The 18,072-nt window shown below is 41.3% G+C and overlaps 3 protein-coding genes across 4 annotated transcripts; 1 reads left to right on the top strand and 2 right to left on the bottom strand.

Moving 5' to 3' along the window:
* Positions 1-1,347: 1,347 nt before the first annotated feature.
* Positions 1,348-4,819, top strand: pcsk1nl (proprotein convertase subtilisin/kexin type 1 inhibitor, like). The gene is made up of 5 exons (XM_077717343.1): positions 1,348-1,650; positions 2,877-3,069; positions 3,327-3,489; positions 3,716-3,802; positions 3,872-4,819. The coding sequence occupies exons 1-5, from the start codon at positions 1,597-1,599 to the stop codon at positions 4,176-4,178; spliced, it is 804 nt and encodes a 267-aa protein (XP_077573469.1). The 5' UTR covers positions 1,348-1,596; the 3' UTR covers positions 4,179-4,819.
* Positions 4,820-5,389: 570 nt separating this feature from the next.
* lhfpl4b (LHFPL tetraspan subfamily member 4b) lies at positions 5,390-7,477 on the bottom strand. 2 transcript variants are annotated; one of them, XM_077712644.1, is made up of 6 exons: positions 7,395-7,477; positions 6,424-6,678; positions 6,153-6,357; positions 5,969-6,048; positions 5,765-5,912; positions 5,390-5,674 (listed from the first exon to the last, which is right to left on the bottom strand). In XM_077712644.1, the coding sequence occupies exons 2-6, from the start codon at positions 6,643-6,645 to the stop codon at positions 5,646-5,648; spliced, it is 684 nt and encodes a 227-aa protein (XP_077568770.1). In that variant the 5' UTR covers positions 6,646-6,678; positions 7,395-7,477; the 3' UTR covers positions 5,390-5,645. The 2 variants fall into 2 exon arrangements, with proteins under 2 accessions (XP_077568770.1, XP_077568778.1); XM_077712652.1 differs by lacking the exon at positions 7,395-7,477 and adding an exon at positions 7,137-7,158.
* Positions 7,478-7,790: 313 nt separating this feature from the next.
* On the bottom strand, positions 7,791-18,062 carry hdac6 (histone deacetylase 6). Its single transcript, XM_077712608.1, has 29 exons — positions 18,015-18,062; positions 16,732-16,820; positions 16,419-16,547; positions 16,229-16,317; positions 15,912-15,996; positions 15,168-15,208; positions 15,006-15,102; positions 14,834-14,931; positions 14,657-14,761; positions 14,496-14,564; positions 14,288-14,414; positions 13,993-14,058; positions 13,842-13,901; positions 13,466-13,555; positions 13,018-13,124; positions 12,753-12,820; positions 12,125-12,257; positions 11,923-12,051; positions 11,470-11,638; positions 10,863-11,068; positions 10,602-10,794; positions 10,198-10,347; positions 9,786-9,963; positions 9,477-9,613; positions 9,161-9,382; positions 8,961-9,074; positions 8,740-8,886; positions 8,385-8,513; positions 7,791-8,221 (listed from the first exon to the last, which is right to left on the bottom strand). Exons 2-29 carry the CDS (start codon positions 16,807-16,809, stop codon positions 8,153-8,155), a joined length of 3,285 nt encoding a protein of 1,094 aa, XP_077568734.1. The 5' UTR covers positions 16,810-16,820; positions 18,015-18,062; the 3' UTR covers positions 7,791-8,152.
* Positions 18,063-18,072: the final 10 nt, after the last annotated feature.

Here is an 18,072-nt window from a genome sequence, read left to right as displayed (position 1 = left end):
CTGTGAAACAAAAGTTTAACTATAATGGTAGTTATCATACTCCATACACTTTGTATTTATGAAATTGCTGCAGGATTTAGTTTTAGTACCATGAAAAGTTATTAGGCTTCTGAGTATCTCATCTTTATATCCCGTTGTTTTCTAATCTGGAGAGCAGTTCCTGATCTTAACCAATGGGATCTGTCTTTGAGTGCAAAATGGGTTTTAATACCCAAATAACACATACATGGGGCATCTTTATTGATCCGTCCATAACGCCACATCAAATATGCTGCGATTCAGTGCTGAATATGATTGATGTCCATTTGCAGATGTCTATGGTAATGCAAACATTATGTTTATGCCTATTATGATGATGATGATGATGTACGTGTGATTTGTTGCTATGACTCTCCCCCTGCTGTGTTCACCTGCCGGAATGTTTCAATAAACAATTAAACAAAACCGTTGGGTGTCGTGATTGTGAGCACATCCTCATATAGTACAAACTGCTCGAAATATGGTGCTAGCATGGCAAGTCAAAACGAAGAATCAATAGAGTAGGATTTCAGTTCTCACAGGAGGTCTGTGTCCCGAGAGACAATTGTATTCCCAAAGCAAGCTTGTACTTCTGAGAGAAGGATTTTGCCCAATGGGAATGCTCTATTCCCCAGAGGAAGTGCTTCTTCAACTGGATGGTTGCAGTCCCATAACAGTTTGTTTCGTCTTGAAAAATATTTTCCCCTGCACAGGTAAAAATTTTGAGAAAACGCACTAAACCGCACAAAAAAATCTCAAACTGGGACAAGGTATTGGTCAATGGAGAAGGATCAAGTCCCCCAAAATGACCATAGAAGGTTCTTGGCCTGAGATAGATTGAACAAGCAGGTACTACTACTACTTTCTTATCCCAAGAGAAGGTTTTTTGTGCTGAGAGAACCCTCAGGCCTAGTTTACAAGGCTTCAGTCTTACAGGATGTACCAGCCCTTAGAGACATTTGAGTCGAGAGTGAAGGTTCAAGCCTTGAGAGAAATTACTTGTGGATTCTAAGAGAGGTTTCTGGTACTTGGCCAGGGAGAATGGAATCAAAGTGTCTTCCCCAGAGAGGGTTTTTGTCCCCAGAGAATGTTCAAATCCCGAAAGGAGGTACTCGTGACCAGCAAAGAAGATTCTAGTCCCGGTAGAAGGCTCCACTACTGCGGCATTAAGATTCTTAGCCCAAGAGACGGTCCGAGTCCTGAGATCAGGTTTATAAGCTTCTTATGTGCTGGTAAAGGTATTGTCTGCAGAGTATGTTAAAATCTCAAGGGAGTAATCTCTCTTTCATTAATTTTTCCAGTTTCCCTCTCATCTCTCACTCCCGCCTCTCCCTTTCTGTTGTAATTCTCCCCTCTGTTTACATTCCCTCCATTTTTTCCCTCACCTCTCTCCCTGCGCTCTCATCAATCGCGCTCTTTCTCTCATTATCCACCCTCCACTCTCTTGCTCATCTTTTTCCTGTCTTCTGGCTCTTTCTCTATTTTTCTCATCCCACTCTCTGCTATCATACCTCTCTCCCCTCCCCCCTTTCAGCCATCTCCTCATTGTTGGTGGGGTGTGCGTTTTCAGTGTTCAGAATGGCGTCGCTCAGCCTCCTACTGTGCAGTGTCGCACTGTTCCATGCCGTTCAGGTAGGCATCGTCATGTCTGTTTACAGGTCGCGTGACTCCGAAATAACTGCTTTTGCCTTTGTTTCATGTCCTTTAAGGCCATTTTTTGGACACATGCGTGTGTTTGTGTGGATCTACATGTTTGTGTATTTGCCTCGGTGTGTGTCTGTGCTGACAAATATTACATTTCAGCTCCTGGTCACCATAGTGACAAGAGGCAGTAGCCCATAGCAACCCCCTTGTCTCCTGCTGGCTAGTGAGCGTGTGAACAAAGATGACAATGACAAATCTAATTAAAGTTTAAATGCGACGAAATACACACTAATTAAAGAAAACATTAAATAAATGAATTGCAGCACAGTTGAGAGTGATTAGCATACCTATCTTACATTATTACTGTTCGATTTATTGGTTCTAGGCTTATTGGTTGGGATTTGAGTGTTACGTAGTGTATTTCCAGTTACTCAGGCTTCCTCCATATCGCAAAAACCTATTTGTTAGCTTAATTGAAAAATCTAAATTGTTCATTTGTGTGAACAAGTATGTAAGTTTTTTGTCTTTTATTTCTGAATACCGGGCTAGTGGTGTGCGATGTGGATTATAATCCTCTATCGCAATATAGGGCATGTTATATCATGATTTTATTAATTAAATAGAAATTTCTGGCAGAAAAATATCGAAAAAGGTCAATATGTCCAGGAAGTAGTCAGCATTGAATTGAGCAGCGATTTTTAAATGCCACAAGTGTTTTAGCCAATCAAATATAAGTGTTCTAGACTTTCAACTTAAATAGTCATATGTACACTTTTCTCAAACATAAACAACAACAAAAACAGCAACGTTGCTCCGGATTAGCCTACTTTGCCATACTTTGTTATTGGAATTTGCTGTTTGATTTTTTTTGGAGGTGTGGGGTAACAACAATAAGAAAAAGCCAGTGTCAGTGCGCAATAGCGTCCAGAGAGCGCAAAGGTGAATACAATATTAGGAGCAAAGAAAGTCAACCAGCGAGGGGGTGAAGACGCCACTATACGCCATTTCTTTTTTTCGCCAACGAAAGGCTTCACTTTGTACCTGCATTCCAGTTTATCAGCGGTTAACAACACAGATCCAAATGAAAACACTCATTTGGATTTTGGAAATATCCACACTGAACCACAGTAAAATTGTGTGGCATTCAGGCAATTGTTTGTATTGATGAAATAATCAGTCCTTGAAGTCGACTCATGGGAAATGATCTCTATTAGTGGACACTAGCCGCTCGTGGAGGAGCCAGACGTCAAAATCTGTTGGCCTACGACGATGACCGCAATGGGCTGATGCCACACCAGGACTACTACCAATCAAACGGCTGGGGTGGGCGTACCTTGGAGCAAGCCCTTCAGCGATTGGTGGAGAAGGGTCAGAGACGAGAGCAGGAGAACGAGGAGCAGCGAGCAGGTTAGATGGGCCACTTCACTATTACATCACATCACACTCTTCTAGCTAGGAAAAAAAGCCCAATTTTTGCTCAACACACCATTCAAAGAAACCTCTCAGCACCCTAACTATACAAACCTGACTCAAGTATAACTTGCAGTCTTGGTACAATAATTTACATGTACTATTTGTTTCACTGATGTTCCACCTGGTTATTTTAGATACGGTCTATAATGTTCACATTGACAAATCCAATTAAGTTCCTATTTTTCATGCAGCATACTTTGCGACTTTGTTCCGCCTCCTTGCCGATGTGGAAGCCACTGGATTGGCTGAGACGGAGGAGGATGACTTGCAGGGCTCGAGTCTGAATATGGGGAGACGCCCAGCAGCCTGGTGGACTACTGTGACACCACAACTGCTTCAGGCCTTGCTAGACAGGTGACGTTTAAGTAGCCTTTGCAGATGAATCAGACATTCCAAAGAGTCTTTGGACAATAATTTGTCTTTACAAGTGAGTTAAACTTTCAAAAGAAGCCTTACAAACGTTTTGGGTTTTTTTTTTTTAAACGGTGTTTAGACATCTTGGTATATTTACTGTTGGACATTGAAGTCATTACCAACCAGTTTGAGCCTGTTCACTAAAAAGCTGATGTGTTATTAACAGAATGGAACCACAAATGGTTGGTGGCGCGCCGGCAAGGACGAAGCTTCGCCAATTCCGCGATGAAGACGATGACGATGAAGATATGAGGTAAGTAGAAAGCTGGCAGGTCAAATTTAAGCAAACTCACTCACCCATCACGGTATCTCATGTCCTCAGACGTCTGCTGGCTAGGATCCTGCCAATCGTTAGCCCCGACTACGCTCCTTCTACTCGACGATCACGACGAGATATGTCGATATCGGAGCCTGTGGGAACCGCCCACAGGAGACGTCGCCGTTCCCTGGAGGATGACGCATCACCTGGCGACGAGCCGCTGCTTAGGGTTAAGAGGCTGGGGGATGAAGAACAGGAAGGGCCGAGGCCTCACATGCTGCCAAATGCCAACGTTAAGCAACACAGACGCCGGAGAGCCGCCCTAAACCACGTCCTGCTTGACCAGATTGTCAACTACATGAGAAAGTAGAAAGGAAAGCAAGTAAAGGAAGGCTTGTGTCCAAAAATATCATCCTAATTGTCATGATCACGAGCATATTCATAATGTCCCTATTTATGGAGTCATTGCTAACTTACTGTAATATCAATATCTGCACCTTGCTTTAACCCTTTGAGATCAAGGGTGTGTAATTACACTTAAAAATGCCACACCGCAATTGCCTACAATCTCTAAAGACATCCTACAATCAGGCCTTTGCACAGATTAGTCGCAATTATGTCTTAGTTGTGGCCCTATCCTTTTTTTGACGATCAAATCGTGTAGGAAGAATGGCTTACACGCGCCACACTAAGGATGATCTATTTGGAGACATTAGAAAAGCAGGCCATCTTCCAGTTTGGGAAATTAACTGGGCTATGAATGTAAACACTTGGCCAAAGCTGCTCCACCTTACATTTCCGTGATTTATGTGTTAATTTTTTGGGGGGGGAATTGAAGTTCAATATGGCATTTCCAAGAACATCATTGAGTGGTTAGTGATTGGTTCCCTCTTGCTGTGTTTGTGCACTAGCTTGTCATGCGACCACTGTTGTGCGTACCTATACGTGGCAATCTGTAATCAAAGCATTAATCTTGTTCCGACTTAAATAAACGCAGCACATCAGATAACATACTTGCCTTTGGCTATATTTTTTGTTCAGATTTTGAACACTGCCTGTTATGTTCCTGTTTTATACCTTGTAGCTCCAAAGTTCAAAAAAGTAGTGACATATGAAATGACACAACCTTAAATGAAGAAGCAGTCTTTTCATTGCTTCCTTTTTTATTTTGTAAATTTTCTGGATTGAACAAGATCATTTGGCAGCTTATTTAGGCAAGGTTCAGGAGTTCATTTTTTTTTTGTCTTTGCAAATTTGACTTATACGTGCCGTAAAGTTTGATGCTTCTCAAAAATAGCTCAAATGCTAACAATTGGGTTGCTAACATTCAGCAATTAAAATAATGCCGACACTTGATTTCAAGTTAGCACATTTCATTTTTTTGGACTGAAACAGTATTCACACTGTTTAACAATCACCTTCTCCTAAAACTAAGCTAGTGTGGTACACATAATACAGGGTAAAACACCCTCCTTAAAAACAACATATTTTCTTGGAAAACATAAACATTTTGGATATCAAAGTGTGCTTAAATTGATATCTTTAGATGCTAATGAGATTAAGTGGAGAGACACGAACAAGTACATACTGGGTGGCAGAAAATCTTGAAACAGTTTTGACTAAAGGTAATGATGATAGATAAACAAAACAAAATGGCTGTCCATTAAAGTTTCGCAGCGTAAATCAGTCAACGTCAAATCATAAAACTCATTTGAGGTAATTGAACACAAGAAGTTAGAAGACAACAGTTCCACTTTTCAAATACCGCAAATATGTTGTTCCATATCATATCAGCATGATGTCATCATGACGCTGATTGGTTTATCTCACGTTACGTCTACGCTGACATCAGCAGTCCTTTAGTCACTGCAAATTAGAAACACAAGAACACAGAGAAATTCAGGTCATCCCTTGAGGCCCGCTGCCACGTGCATGAAACCCTGGCCCCACACCCACCTTCCTTCCCAAGTGGCGGCAGGAGGGCATCTTGCCTATTGGCCAAGACAAACGCCAGCGTGGCTAGGATGGCGGCATCCAAAACACCCAGAATGGCCAAAATGAAGGCCCAGTGGACTGAACAGTTCCCTGAAGAGAAGCTACCCACCTGGATACGACAAACACAGATCAGCAACTGGTGACACATCGTTGAAGGTCACTCACCGAGTCGCCACAGAGGACTCTCATTTCTGGACTCTCCCACGAGTCAGGGAACAGCAAACAGGCTAACGCCAAGCAGAACCCTAAGAAAAAATGCGGCACATGTCAGAATTAACTCCTAAATAGTCTGAAAATTGGCCTCTTAATGCCAGAACCAATGAGAACCATTCGGACAGCAAAGGAAAACCTGCTGTGAGCTGTAGCCAGGCACAAATCTTGTATACAGTGGCGGCGCTGCAGAACCTGAAGAGTAAGAGACAAACCACGCTGGTCCATACCGCCCACAGGGACACGCCTACCAAGACCGCCACAGATTGGAAGGACGGCAGAGGGGAGAGACTGGAGAGCCGGCCTCGACAATCTGGAACGGGGAGGTCAGACTCCAGACACACCTGACGAATGCATACGATGTGTTTGAAAAGTCAAGGAGATGTGTATGGAGACATATAAGACATCACCTCAAATAATCCTAGGGTGCCACTGGGTGGCACTGGCCCTGTCCCAGGGTGGGTGATTTCTGCTGTTCCGATCCAGGACGGCTGCACGAGGATGACCACCTGGATGATGGCGAAGCACAGCGTGCATACCGCCCACAACACGCCCACTGCACGGGCACTACGCACAAACTCTGTCTGGTACAGACGGGACAGGTCGCCCAAACCAGGTGTGGCCGTCGCCATGGTTGTGCGCACAAGTCACGTGACCTGAGTTTCCTTTGAGGATGTGATGGAGAAAGAAAAAAATAATTTGAAGCACTGACTCGATAATCATTCCTTTGCCCTTTTTGAAGAATTGTTTTTGTCTGCTTTGAAAATTTTAAATCCTCAATAGCAATCTGTCAGCAACTGTTTAAAGTAATACAGGACATAGTCAATTTTAAAAATATTCGGTAGGTCTGTGTGATACTCTTTTTATTTACCATTTGAAAATATTAAAAGGCAAATAAATAAATAAATACTGGTCACCATTCAATGGTTTCTGGCGAAAACCAAAGTACGTATTGTATATAATGAATGGACTGGGGAATGTCAGCACCATTGAAGACCAACACACAGTCAAAATGATCCTTTTCAACGATATTCTTCCATTTAAAAAAATCGCATGGCGTGATTTTTTGAACGCACAAAAAAAAAAACAGGCAAATTTAAAGGCGAGAATATGCCAAGTCCACCGTTTCTGGTGAGCTCATATTCGAACCTCCAACCTCAGGACAGTGACGCAGGCATCCTAACCCATGCAGTCCGTCTTGTTGCCCCGAATGAAATGAAAACGACGACAATTTTTTTTACAGCGCTCAGCAAATGCATCTGAGCTCGAATGAACAGATGCACGACATTTTACATCCAATTCAACATTGCCAGTGGCGAGTGATGAAATCTATATTTTCATTTTTTTCAATTGATGGAACAGGGAAAAATCATAGACAAACCTGCAGCAGCTTCGTGCGTACGAACGATAGTCGACGGTAAGGAAGGAGGCGCCTTTTCGCAGGTTGGGGCGACCCCCATAGGCGGAACAAAGAACAACAACAGCACGCAACCATTTCTGTATTTTTTTTCCCATTCATTTAATTCAATAGTTTGTGAACTTATTGATTCTATTCAAACGGAGGTGGAAATTACTTGACATTTAAAGATGAACTTGTGCTCAAGGGGTCATGTTTGATTGTTAAAAAGCTGCACTAGCGTGTTAATGAGCTAAAACCCATTTTAAATCACAAATTGAGAAACTGGCCCAGGCTTTTTTTTCAACCGTTTCCCTTAATTTCATCACACAAGAGAATTATCCATATATTTTGTTTTAAAGAATGATGTTTGCTTGCAAAAACATGACAAAGGTGTTTTAATATTTGTACAGGAAAGCTATTATTGCACAACAAAGGGTGTCCGTAAAAAATGTGCTAAGCAAAGCAAACTTTCAAATTGTGCAAACCTGGTAAAATGACATCCAATGTTATGATAATTATGTAAAAACTCAAATTTGAGTGTCTCTTTAAAGTTGAATACCTGCATCTTAAAACTTGGTTGTGGAGCATTGGGCTTGTGAGCTCTAATAGAGGAAGTGAGCTTTAATTTAGAGCATGAAGAAACTTCCGAAATCTGTCTCTAGAAGGATCATTGAAGCCATGTGAAAATGTCCAAAGTCTTAGCATTTTTCGTGGTGAGTTCCCCCATCTACCTCCTCCTCCTAACTCCAGGGTGGGATCTCCTCTCCAAACTTGGCACAGTGGGCGGCATTCTTTGCCTCAAACAAGACCTGCCCACACAAAATATGTCACCACTATATTACATGATGTACAAAGGTTAAAATCAACATCATCCATTATTTTTGTATGGAACCGGATAACCGTAAAGCACTTCACTAGATGTATAAAAAATTATGGATATGTGGGGATTGTAGCAGGAATTTTTCACTTCACCTGGTTGTGCACATAGGCTTCGCACGCATAACACCAAACTGACAGGTCGCAGAAGCTCAGCACCACACGATGATCGGTTGTTATGCCATGCATTAACATGTGCTCGTTGACGTAGCGGCCACACGCCACCTAATGGGGGGGAGGGCATGTGTGACATGATCTGCTATGCACATGGAAATCTTATTTGCGTCATAGTATACGTGTATTTAAAAAATATATATATAATAATTAATATTTGGCTACCCTTTTTACCACCTCCACCCATCTCACCTATCTATCTACAGCATCGACCTATAATATTTAGTTATGCTTATATACGCCCACCCATTCGTTTGGCGGTCTGTCTCAATGTCACCTTGTAGCAGCTCAGGCAGATCCAGTTCTCCGCCTCGGAGCCACAGTCTTCACAGGGCATGAAGACATCGATACCAGAAGTGGGCAGGGGCTTGACGGTGTGCAGGTGAGGACACCAGGAAAGAGGGTCTACCACAAACATGCCGGCCTGAGAACACACATGGTTTTATGACAAATTCCTTTCCATGTGATATTCTAAAGCAGTCTTGAGTCCTGACTAACCATCTCAAGTTCACAGGTGAGTTTCAAAGTTCCCTCAGGCTTGGTCCAACCACACGCTCCCTCTGGCTGTGGCTCGTTTCCAGGGTCAATGTTTGTTGGGGTGGCGACAACAACCTAGGCATAAATCCGACAGAAAATGTAGCTATCCTCGAGAGAATTGAAATTTTGATGACATGGTAGTGCTAAATGCTCCGTCTCACCTCCGGCTGCGAGCTCTCTGCTAATTGGCTCTGTTCAGATGTCAGTTGACTGGACTCTGCCCTTAATTGGCTCTGCTCAGATGTTTTTTCCTCTGACTCCACCCTCTCGTGCCCTTCACAATGCGGTTTGGTCCAATTTTCATCCACTTGATGTGTTTGCATGTTCTGACCGATGTTCAAGCTAGCCAATCCTTGTGTAAGCTTGTCCAAACCGGCATCTGCCTAGTGGGTTCAAAAACAACATCAACACGTTTTTTTGATTGACTCCCCTGGCATAAACATAAAAAAAATCATAATAGAGTGATTGTGTTATTACTGCTGTGTCCGGCAGTTCCATAGTGGCCAATGGTTGTTTGTCTGGTCCACTCTGTCTTGACCTCCTGCCTTTCCCTTTGCCACTGCGTCTCCGATGAGCACTTGGGGAAGGTATGGCTGCTCGTACGGATTCTGAGACTAAGATCAAAGGGATGGTAAGAACTAGGCAGATTTTGGTCCATGTGTGTGTGTGTGGACGGGGGCTCCTTTTAAAAATAGACGCATGGACCAGCCCATTACTAGTTTAAGAATTGAGTTATAAACAGTCATCGATGAATTGGAGGAACCCTGGTAGGGCTGCGGTACTCACTGTATATTCTCAACGACTTCCAGAAGGGGGCATGGTGTCGGATCACTTCGTTGATGGCTGCCACTGCGGCGTGTTGAGGTGGGGGGAGAGGCGTCACCAAGGAAGGTGGAGGGTCACCCAGCAACACGCTGGTGCACATGGCCATGGAGTCCGAGATGGACGTTAAGTTGTAACCACCCTATGATGTGACATGACAGGCTAGTGATTGTCTAATTAAAGATGAATGTTTAATCTATTAACTCAAATACATGTTGCCAAGATTATTATTTATCAATTTCAAGGCATGTTTTTGCTCAGATGTCATCACTATTCCTCTAGCACAGGGGTGGCCAAGTCCGGTCCTCGAGAGCCCCTTTTCAGTCTGTTTTTCCCACATTTCCCTCTTCTACTACACATCAAATGATCAACTCACCTCCAGTATGACTAATACCCGCCCACAAGCCAATGACATCAGCATGTGCGTCATGTGAGCATAGCCCTCAGGGGTGACACGGTATCCTCCCAGAGGGTCTCCACGTGCAGCATCAAATCCCGCCGACACCAACACTAGACTTGGATTGAACTGTGAGGCAATTCATAAAGAAATGATGATTAATTGAATTATTAGCTGCCATTGATAAAGATCACGTGTGTCAAACCTATGGCTCACGGGCTGAAATAACCCTGCCAAGGTGGCTAATACAACCCGTGGGATTGTTCCAGCCGTTAGGAACGTTTTAGTTCATTGATATAGAAGAAAATAAATCACAAACTTTGACTATAGTTCAAGGTACCATTGTGCCTATGAGCATTGTAGGGAGTTAAATGTACGGTCACCTCAGTAGCAATGGGCATGACGACATGGTGAAAGGCAGCGAGATATTCGGCGTCACCCATCCGCCCGGCGCTCCACGCCACGTTGACATTAAAGCCTGCCCCTCGGCCTACACCCACTCGGTCCGCTGCGGCATCGTTCGAGGACGGGAAGAAGGTTCCATTGTCATAGCGATGGAGGGAGACGTAAAGGACGCTGCAAACAGGACAACAATGTACTTACTGACCGTACAAGTCACACACCGTGGTCACGCGACGTGGTACCTGTTGTCATCTTCAAAGATGTGCTGTGTGCCATTGCCGTGGTGAACATCCCAGTCCAAGATTAATATTCGTAAAGGTGCATGCTGGGAGTTTTTTTGAGCATAGCGTGCTGCGAGGGCAGCCGTGTTAAAGAAACAAAAACCGCAAGCAGAGTCTTTCTCGGCATGATGGCCAGGGGGGCGCACAATAGCTACTCCGCTTCTCACCTGCGCACACACACACATCCAGGATGTATTAGTGTATGGAAAAGTTTAAATGACATGTAGTTTTTGGAAATTATTCATATCATAACAAAGCGCATAACAGACATGAAATGGATTAGATTTTTACATGAGATTTTTTTGCCATCAATTGCAGTTAATTAATCAATCAGCAGGCATTCATTCAAAACTGAATTTTTGAACTTTAATTCCAGCAGGGAAATAATGGCTTTGGCAATGGATTTGTTCACCATTTGATCAAATTTGGGTGAGTTTTTAATTTTTTTTTTAAATCATTTTCAGATTTCTTGTCTCCTTTACACTTGTGTGGGAGGTCGGTTTAATGACAAATAGAATTTGACCCTACAAAGTATAAAAGTGTGTTTAAAGCTGTGCTGTGTTGGTACCTGTCCACTCAGGATGTGGTCAACAGCATTGAAGCAGCATCCAGCAGCCAGTTGGGCACACTCATAACTTTGATTATTGATGAAAATGGAGTTGAACTCTTGGCCCAATGAATGTAAATCTCTGATCTTCATCATAGCAGTGGACTTCATCAGCTGGATGTGCTCCATGCTAAAAAAAAAGTCTTATTTTAACTCTTTACCACCATTAGGGATGGACTGTGTGAAAGTAGAAAGATGGAAACGGTTGACAATTCAGTTTGTGAATAGCACAGCTGCTTGGTGTTGGTGTTATTGTGTTCACAATTTTCTCAAAGGAGTGATTTTCTGTGCGTATCCTCAAAACATTATTTCACTCCAAACGAAAGATGACATTTTGTGAATGCCCATTCATCTCTGTGCCAATAACTGTCGCTCAGTCCATTGTTTGTCCAAGTATTTCAAGTTGTTACATACGTGTGACACATGGCGAGCTCCTCTTCTGTGGCGCAACGAGCCGGGATTTGGACGCAACGTTCTACCAATCCAAGCTGTTGATGCCTGGAGAAGATCTTGAAAATTCTTTGTGGCTGTTCCGGATGGTGCCTGTATAAAAAGCATGGCAGAGTGTGTCATCTCTCTAATCAAGCACAGGATCCATGCACACAAACAAACACACCTATCCCAAAGGTTGAGATGCTCCATCATCCTCTCATCGTACACTAGACCTGTTGTTGTCACACTGGGACTTGGCAGACACTCCTTATTGATTACGTCTTGGCGAACACATTCTTCAGCGAATATATCACCCTCTGGAGATGATACAATACCATGTTTGTGCAAAAAATTAGAACAAATTGGCTACAAATAAAATGATCCAATGTTTACAACAGTGATTCCCAACTAGTGTGTCATGGAAAATGACATTTCACTTAATTGAGCCAAAAAGTATTATTGCAAACAATGGATCTTTGTTCATCTATCTTTCCCAATGTGGAACCATGTAAGGCAAAACAAAGATGATATTCTTCTACTAGATGGCAGAGCATGCAATTGACATTAATATTTTACCATTCATAAAATAGAATACAAGCTTTGTATTCAACTGGGATCCACAGTTCACATTACATACATTACTGAATGTTAGGTGGTATAATAAAAGCTTAGGCACCCTTGAGAATTTGCTAGATTGTCTTTTATAAATAATTGCTTGTACATGTCATCAATTTCAGTTACATATATAAAATAATAAAGAAAAAAAACCCTGAGAGGCTATTTGAAAGCTTTATGAACGTGTGTGCGTTTACCCAGTACTTGTAGTGAGGTCCAGTATGGATACAGAGCTGAGATGGTCTCGGAGATGGACTTCAAGGCACTGAAAGTAGTATGAACAAGTTGTGTTTTTTTATTTATTTCCAAAATCCCGGTTCAAATAATGTTAATTTAACCTAGGTTAAGCTAATGACTGATTCATTATAGCAAATCTCTATTACAACTGAAAATATTAAAACACGTAAAACGATCAAAAGTTTAACGCATAAATCATCAGGGCTGTACACGTGTGGCCAGTACCAGTCGGAAGGAGCAGTGGTTGGACCCATTGGGGCAGAGGCTCCCTCCAAAAGCGCTCGAACACAAGCAGCAGCACCCTCTGCCGTTTTCTGCAGATTGTAACCCCCCTAAACGTGTGCGGAAAAAAACGTGCAATATGTACAGTTAAAGTGAATTCGGGCATCTTGAATAAAGATGGACATAACCTAAAATGTTTTAACATTATTTGTTTGACTACACAACATTTCAATGAGGGTTAAAAAATATTTGGATTAATTTCCTGGATTGAACAAAAAAATCGACATCAAAACAATAGGGGGTTAGGTCATCATTTTGACCTCAATTATAACTTAAAATCTCCAGGTAATCCATGTGTGTGTGGGGGGGGGGGGGGTGGGGGAGGGGTGCTACTAGCCATTATTGGTAGGTTTATAAATTTGATCGTTAGATTTTTATTTATTTTCTTTACCTCGAGAGCCAGAACGAGTCGACCTTCGGCCAAGGACATCAGCATGTGTGTTAGTGTCTGGAAACATTTGGGACTCACGCACATCTCCCCCTTAAAATAAACATAAATGCTTTTTTAGGTCAAATGAAATACATAGTAGTATAATAACAATAGAATTACTGAAACAATGATCTATAACATAAAACTAAATTAGCTATAGCAATTTAAAATGGCAACTGTTATAAATGAGTAAGTATTTCTTAGTTTCGTTTATTAAGGGATGCAATATTATAGAATAAAAGTATCAAGTTATATTAGTAATACAGGAGGAAGTATAAATGTAAAAGTAGGTAGTGATGTCATCATTGCAAGTGAGGACTAATCGGCCCTGATATACCTTGGGATCCCCCATTACAGCATCAAAACCGGCTGAAACCAGTACAAGATCTGGCTGAAACTTAGGAAACAAACACACAGAAACACAGAACATGTTTTACATTAAAAGATTGAAATGAAAGATATATTGCAGAGGCAGGATGAAGGGTTACCTCATAGGCAACGGGAAGCAGCAATTGCCGGAAAGCACACAAGTAGTCTGCGTCGCTTTTTCCTGCCTGAAAAGAAGACAGCGTACATGTTTAGCAAAAATACATATGGCTACACTGCTTCACAAACTCGTCACATGAATGAAAAAAAGGTGCAATTCAGTGGTGATTCATAATCAGAATGGTTAAGTACTGTACCTAGATTTTACAACATTGTAACTGTATGAGAGTTTTGGAATTCTTGTCTTGACTTAATAAAGATTAGGGGGTGCATTAGAGGATATTTGAAGTGACACACCGTGCTCCATGCCAGGTTGATGTTTTTTCCTTCGGCAGGGGTGCAGCCCACAAAAGAACTGTCGGATTCAGGAAGGTGAGGCCAGAAGGCACCGTGCTCAAACCTGTGCACGCTCATGTACAACACACTGACACACATATACACATTTAAAGACAGACAAACAACAATGGACTGTTTTTGCTACATTTCTACAAGTGGGAGAAGTCACCTGGGATCTTTCTGGAAAATATACTGAACACCTTGACCATGGTGAACATCCCAATCCACGATTAAAACCCTGACACAAATAAGAACACACCTTAAGTTGATGACTTCTAATGTCCAAAATGTTCTCATTTTGTATCCCGATTTTACAGATGGGAAACAAACCTTTTAACATTGTGTTTTTTCTGAGCGTAACGGGCTGCAACGGCCACGTTGTTGAAAATACAAAACCCGTTGGCTTGGTTGGACTGAGCATGATGACCGGGAGGCCTGACACAAACAAACAAACAAAGAGGAAGTTTATAATTATTGGATTATATAAATCACAGCTTCCTGACAAACCTGACAACAGCAAAGCCATTCCTCAGTTCAGACGTCAAAACCTGGTCTACCAGCTGTAGCACTGAACCCACCGCCAATACTGACACCTTGAATGTTTCCTGTAAAACACCCACACATGTACATTACAAAAGCTAATTTATGTGCACACGCTTGTGTATGAATCTGCTCTTACTGGGTGGATAAAAATGGAATCATAGTTGTCCGAAAGCTGATGCAGCTCTGCTTCGGTCATTTGTTGAGTGGACTTTATCAAGTCGATGTAGTTCTTCCTAAGGGAAAGACAAGAAGTGAGAGGTAAAATCAAGGTGGTTATTTCATGTTTTGGTGAACTCACGTGTGCACGAGGAGCAGCTCTTCATCAGTGGCAGCTCGAGGCTGAAACCCAAAGACAAACATATAACGTATTTATAGGAGTATAACGCGCACCCGTGCATAACGTGCACCCGTGTATAACGTGCACCCGTGTATAATACGCACTCATACTTTGTGACTAAAAATTAGTATACATTTTTTTCACTTTTTCTCAGCTCACACCAAGGATTGTACTGGGAACTGGAAAATGATGAACACGTCGCCATGATAAAACATTTATTCACAACATATGGTACGGAAAACTGGTAAAACAAACTACCATTTTAAAAACAATTCTCAAATGGAATTTACAATTATTTTATATTATTTTATTATATTTATTTACATATATGTTCATTAACATGAATATAGATATGTTCATTAATATGTGCTGTCCCTTATGAAATAAATCAAACTCAAATAAATCGAACAATTTTAAATTGTTAAAGTTTTATTCATCATATTAATATTTAAAAATGTTCAAAGTCTGATTCATCATTATCAGATTCACCAAACAATTGATTTCCTTATTCTTGAGTTATTTTTTTCTACGTGTGAGGACCGGCCAACAAAACGGGGTCTCACGCCCATCTGGAGGACAAAAACAGGTTTTACGTTACCCATTATGATGGCTGCTGAAGGGACTTTTTCACCAGCAGAATTTTGCGCATTATACTTGAATCAATATGGTACACACTTGATTGAATCGGTCAAATGGCTCTCTCACCTGCACACGAACGCAGCGGGACAACAGCTCTTGTCTTTCAAGTTCCTCAATGATGAACTTCAATCTATCTGGACTTTCTGCATGACTGAACACCGAGGCCAATAGTTAGTCACATTGCATAACCAATTTCAAATGATTGATAGGTTTCCAAATGTTGTTATTTGGTCTGCAAATATTCCCAGATTGTGTTCAAATGTGTCAGAATCTCCACATTTAGGAATATTTGCTCATGTCATAAAACAGGCAGACAAATGTTGGGTTGGGGAGAGTGGCCACAAATTATACTAAAAAGAAAAGTATTTTAGTATTATACTAACTTGGAATCCCACAGGTTGTGATGAAGAGTGAACGTCTCCGAATAGACCAAACCTGTGCCAGTGGCTGACGCCTCCTCGTTGGACATGTCCTAGGTAGGCACACCCACACACTCATTGAAATCAATGAACATTATGGGGGCCCGACACAATAAGCAAGAGGTTCTGCCGTGATGTAAACGGTTTATTTTACCAGCTGCTGTAGTTGGACATGCAACTCCTGATTCTGTTCCTCTTGCTTCCATAGCATTTTCCCTTTCTTCTTTGCCTCCTGCAGGCCTCCACCTTTCTTCCCTTGCTGTGTCCCTTGACCCACACCCGCCTGCACCCACAAGCACATGGACACACATCTCCATTGTGTTCAATGGGCTAACAATAAAAACAACTTGGAAAATATTAACAAAGACAAGGAATATTCAAGAATTTCAGAGTATGACATGTTAATATGTCACCCATATTTTTCAAACTCTTAAATGGAGTACTGAACAAATGTTCATTTGAGCTACCTGAGAAGAGAATCGAGGAGACCTCCGGACTGGCTTTTTTCCACATGATGTCGGAGGATGATCTGCTCCTGACGACATCTCGGAATAGACTAAACACATCATAACACCTCATTAGGGAACACGTACAAGAGCTGCTATTGAACCCCAATTCGCACCAAGGCATTCCACTCGCAAAACAGACTAACAGGCAACATTCAAACTGAAATGAGCTTTTGGTTTTTCATCTTGCCTTTCCTTTAATAATTATAAAGAAAGAAATTCCTAGTCATTAGTGGTCACTGGGTTTGAAAAGATAAAGTAATATGTCTCGGAAGACAGTAATTGTGGAAGATTTAAAGTTGGAATCTTTCAATTTTTTTGTTTGATATAATAGCATGAGTCTGGTGTCTGGGTAGTCCTGGTTAATGGTTCATAATGGTTCACACATTTTTATAATAACTGCGGGTGACTGACTTTTTTTTTTTACTAAGGAACCATGCTGTTGTGAATGTGAATTGATGATCCCAGAAGAAACAATGCTTTTTTTTGTCCCAATATGTATCTTTCAACATTAATGCTGAATTAATTGAATTTACAATAAACCCAAGCCATACACACCGGCATTTCTCTAAATGCTAGGTTTTGAAATATGTTGATAGTAACCCTTGTTAGGACATAACATCCAGGAATTCTAGAAATGATTTGAATCAGATCAAAGAAAACTGTCCACGTTTATTCATAGGATAACTGATAACCTAAGTTTAATTGTGCTTTCATAATGTTGTAAAAAAAATTTACACAAAATGAAAGGGTTGTTATGTTTTGTCTTTTGCGTCTTTTCTACGTGTTGTTATATTTATATGTTTATATTTCTCAAACATGCACCTAGTTAACCAAGTTTTGAAAAATAAATCATTTTTCAACAACAAATAATTTTAAAAAAATATTTAAAGAACGGAAAGAAAAGAATGACAGCTACTGGGTTGGACAGTTCTACCGATGGGATTTACCTTCTTTTTTTACAGAGGTTATAAAATACAGAGATCTTGCTATATGGGGACGAAATCGGTGATACAGACAAAAATAAGATTAGGGAAATCCGACAGTAGTCAAATCCAATAATATATCAGGATTTAGATATATATACATCAATATTTCTGAAAATCAGCAAACATTGAGAAATGGTCAGCTAAAAGTTCAAATAGGTATTTAGAACCAAATTCAAACATGTAAACCTTCAAATTAATATTTGCGATCATTTAGATTACGCTGACAGTAAAGATCAATATCATGAACGGACTCACACAGGAAATTCCTCGCGTTTTGTTTTCCTCTTGAGCGCCGAAGAAGGGTCGCACAAGA

The sequence above is a fragment of the Stigmatopora nigra genome, chromosome 1, assembly GCF_051989575.1.
Source record: "Stigmatopora nigra isolate UIUO_SnigA chromosome 1, RoL_Snig_1.1, whole genome shotgun sequence".
NCBI classification, from domain to species: domain Eukaryota; kingdom Metazoa; phylum Chordata; class Actinopteri; order Syngnathiformes; family Syngnathidae; genus Stigmatopora; species Stigmatopora nigra.
Note: the sequence above shows the minus strand (reverse complement) of the source record. Positions and strands in the feature narration are given on the sequence as shown.

Bases quoted from the DNA above. Each gene is read 5' to 3' on its own strand.
- pcsk1nl (XM_077717343.1), top strand. From the start codon at position 1,597: ATGGCGTCGCTCAGCCTCCTACTGTGCAGTGTCGCACTGTTCCATGCC. The intron at 3,070-3,326 runs GTTAGATGGGCC...TTTTTCATGCAG, and splicing joins GAACGAGGAGCAGCGAGCAG to CATACTTTGCGACTTTGTTC. The intron at 3,803-3,871 runs GTAAGTAGAAAG...TCATGTCCTCAG, and splicing joins GATGACGATGAAGATATGAG to ACGTCTGCTGGCTAGGATCC.
- lhfpl4b (XM_077712644.1), bottom strand. From the start codon at position 6,645: ATGGCGACGGCCACACCTGGTTTGGGCGACCTGTCCCGTCTGTACCAG. The intron at 6,049-6,152 runs GTTTTCCTTTGC...ATTTTTTCTTAG, and splicing joins CTGGCTACAGCTCACAGCAG to GGTTCTGCTTGGCGTTAGCC. The intron at 5,675-5,764 runs GTGGGTGTGGGG...TCTAATTTGCAG, and splicing joins GCCGCCACTTGGGAAGGAAG to TGACTAAAGGACTGCTGATG.
- hdac6 (XM_077712608.1), bottom strand. From the start codon at position 16,809: ATGTCGTCAGGAGCAGATCATCCTCCGACATCATGTGGAAAAAAGCCA. The intron at 15,209-15,911 runs GTGAGAGAGCCA...TTTGGGTTTCAG, and splicing joins CCCGCTGCGTTCGTGTGCAG to CCTCGAGCTGCCACTGATGA. The intron at 9,964-10,197 runs GTGAGTTGATCA...GTCACATCATAG, and splicing joins GGGTATTAGTCATACTGGAG to GGTGGTTACAACTTAACGTC.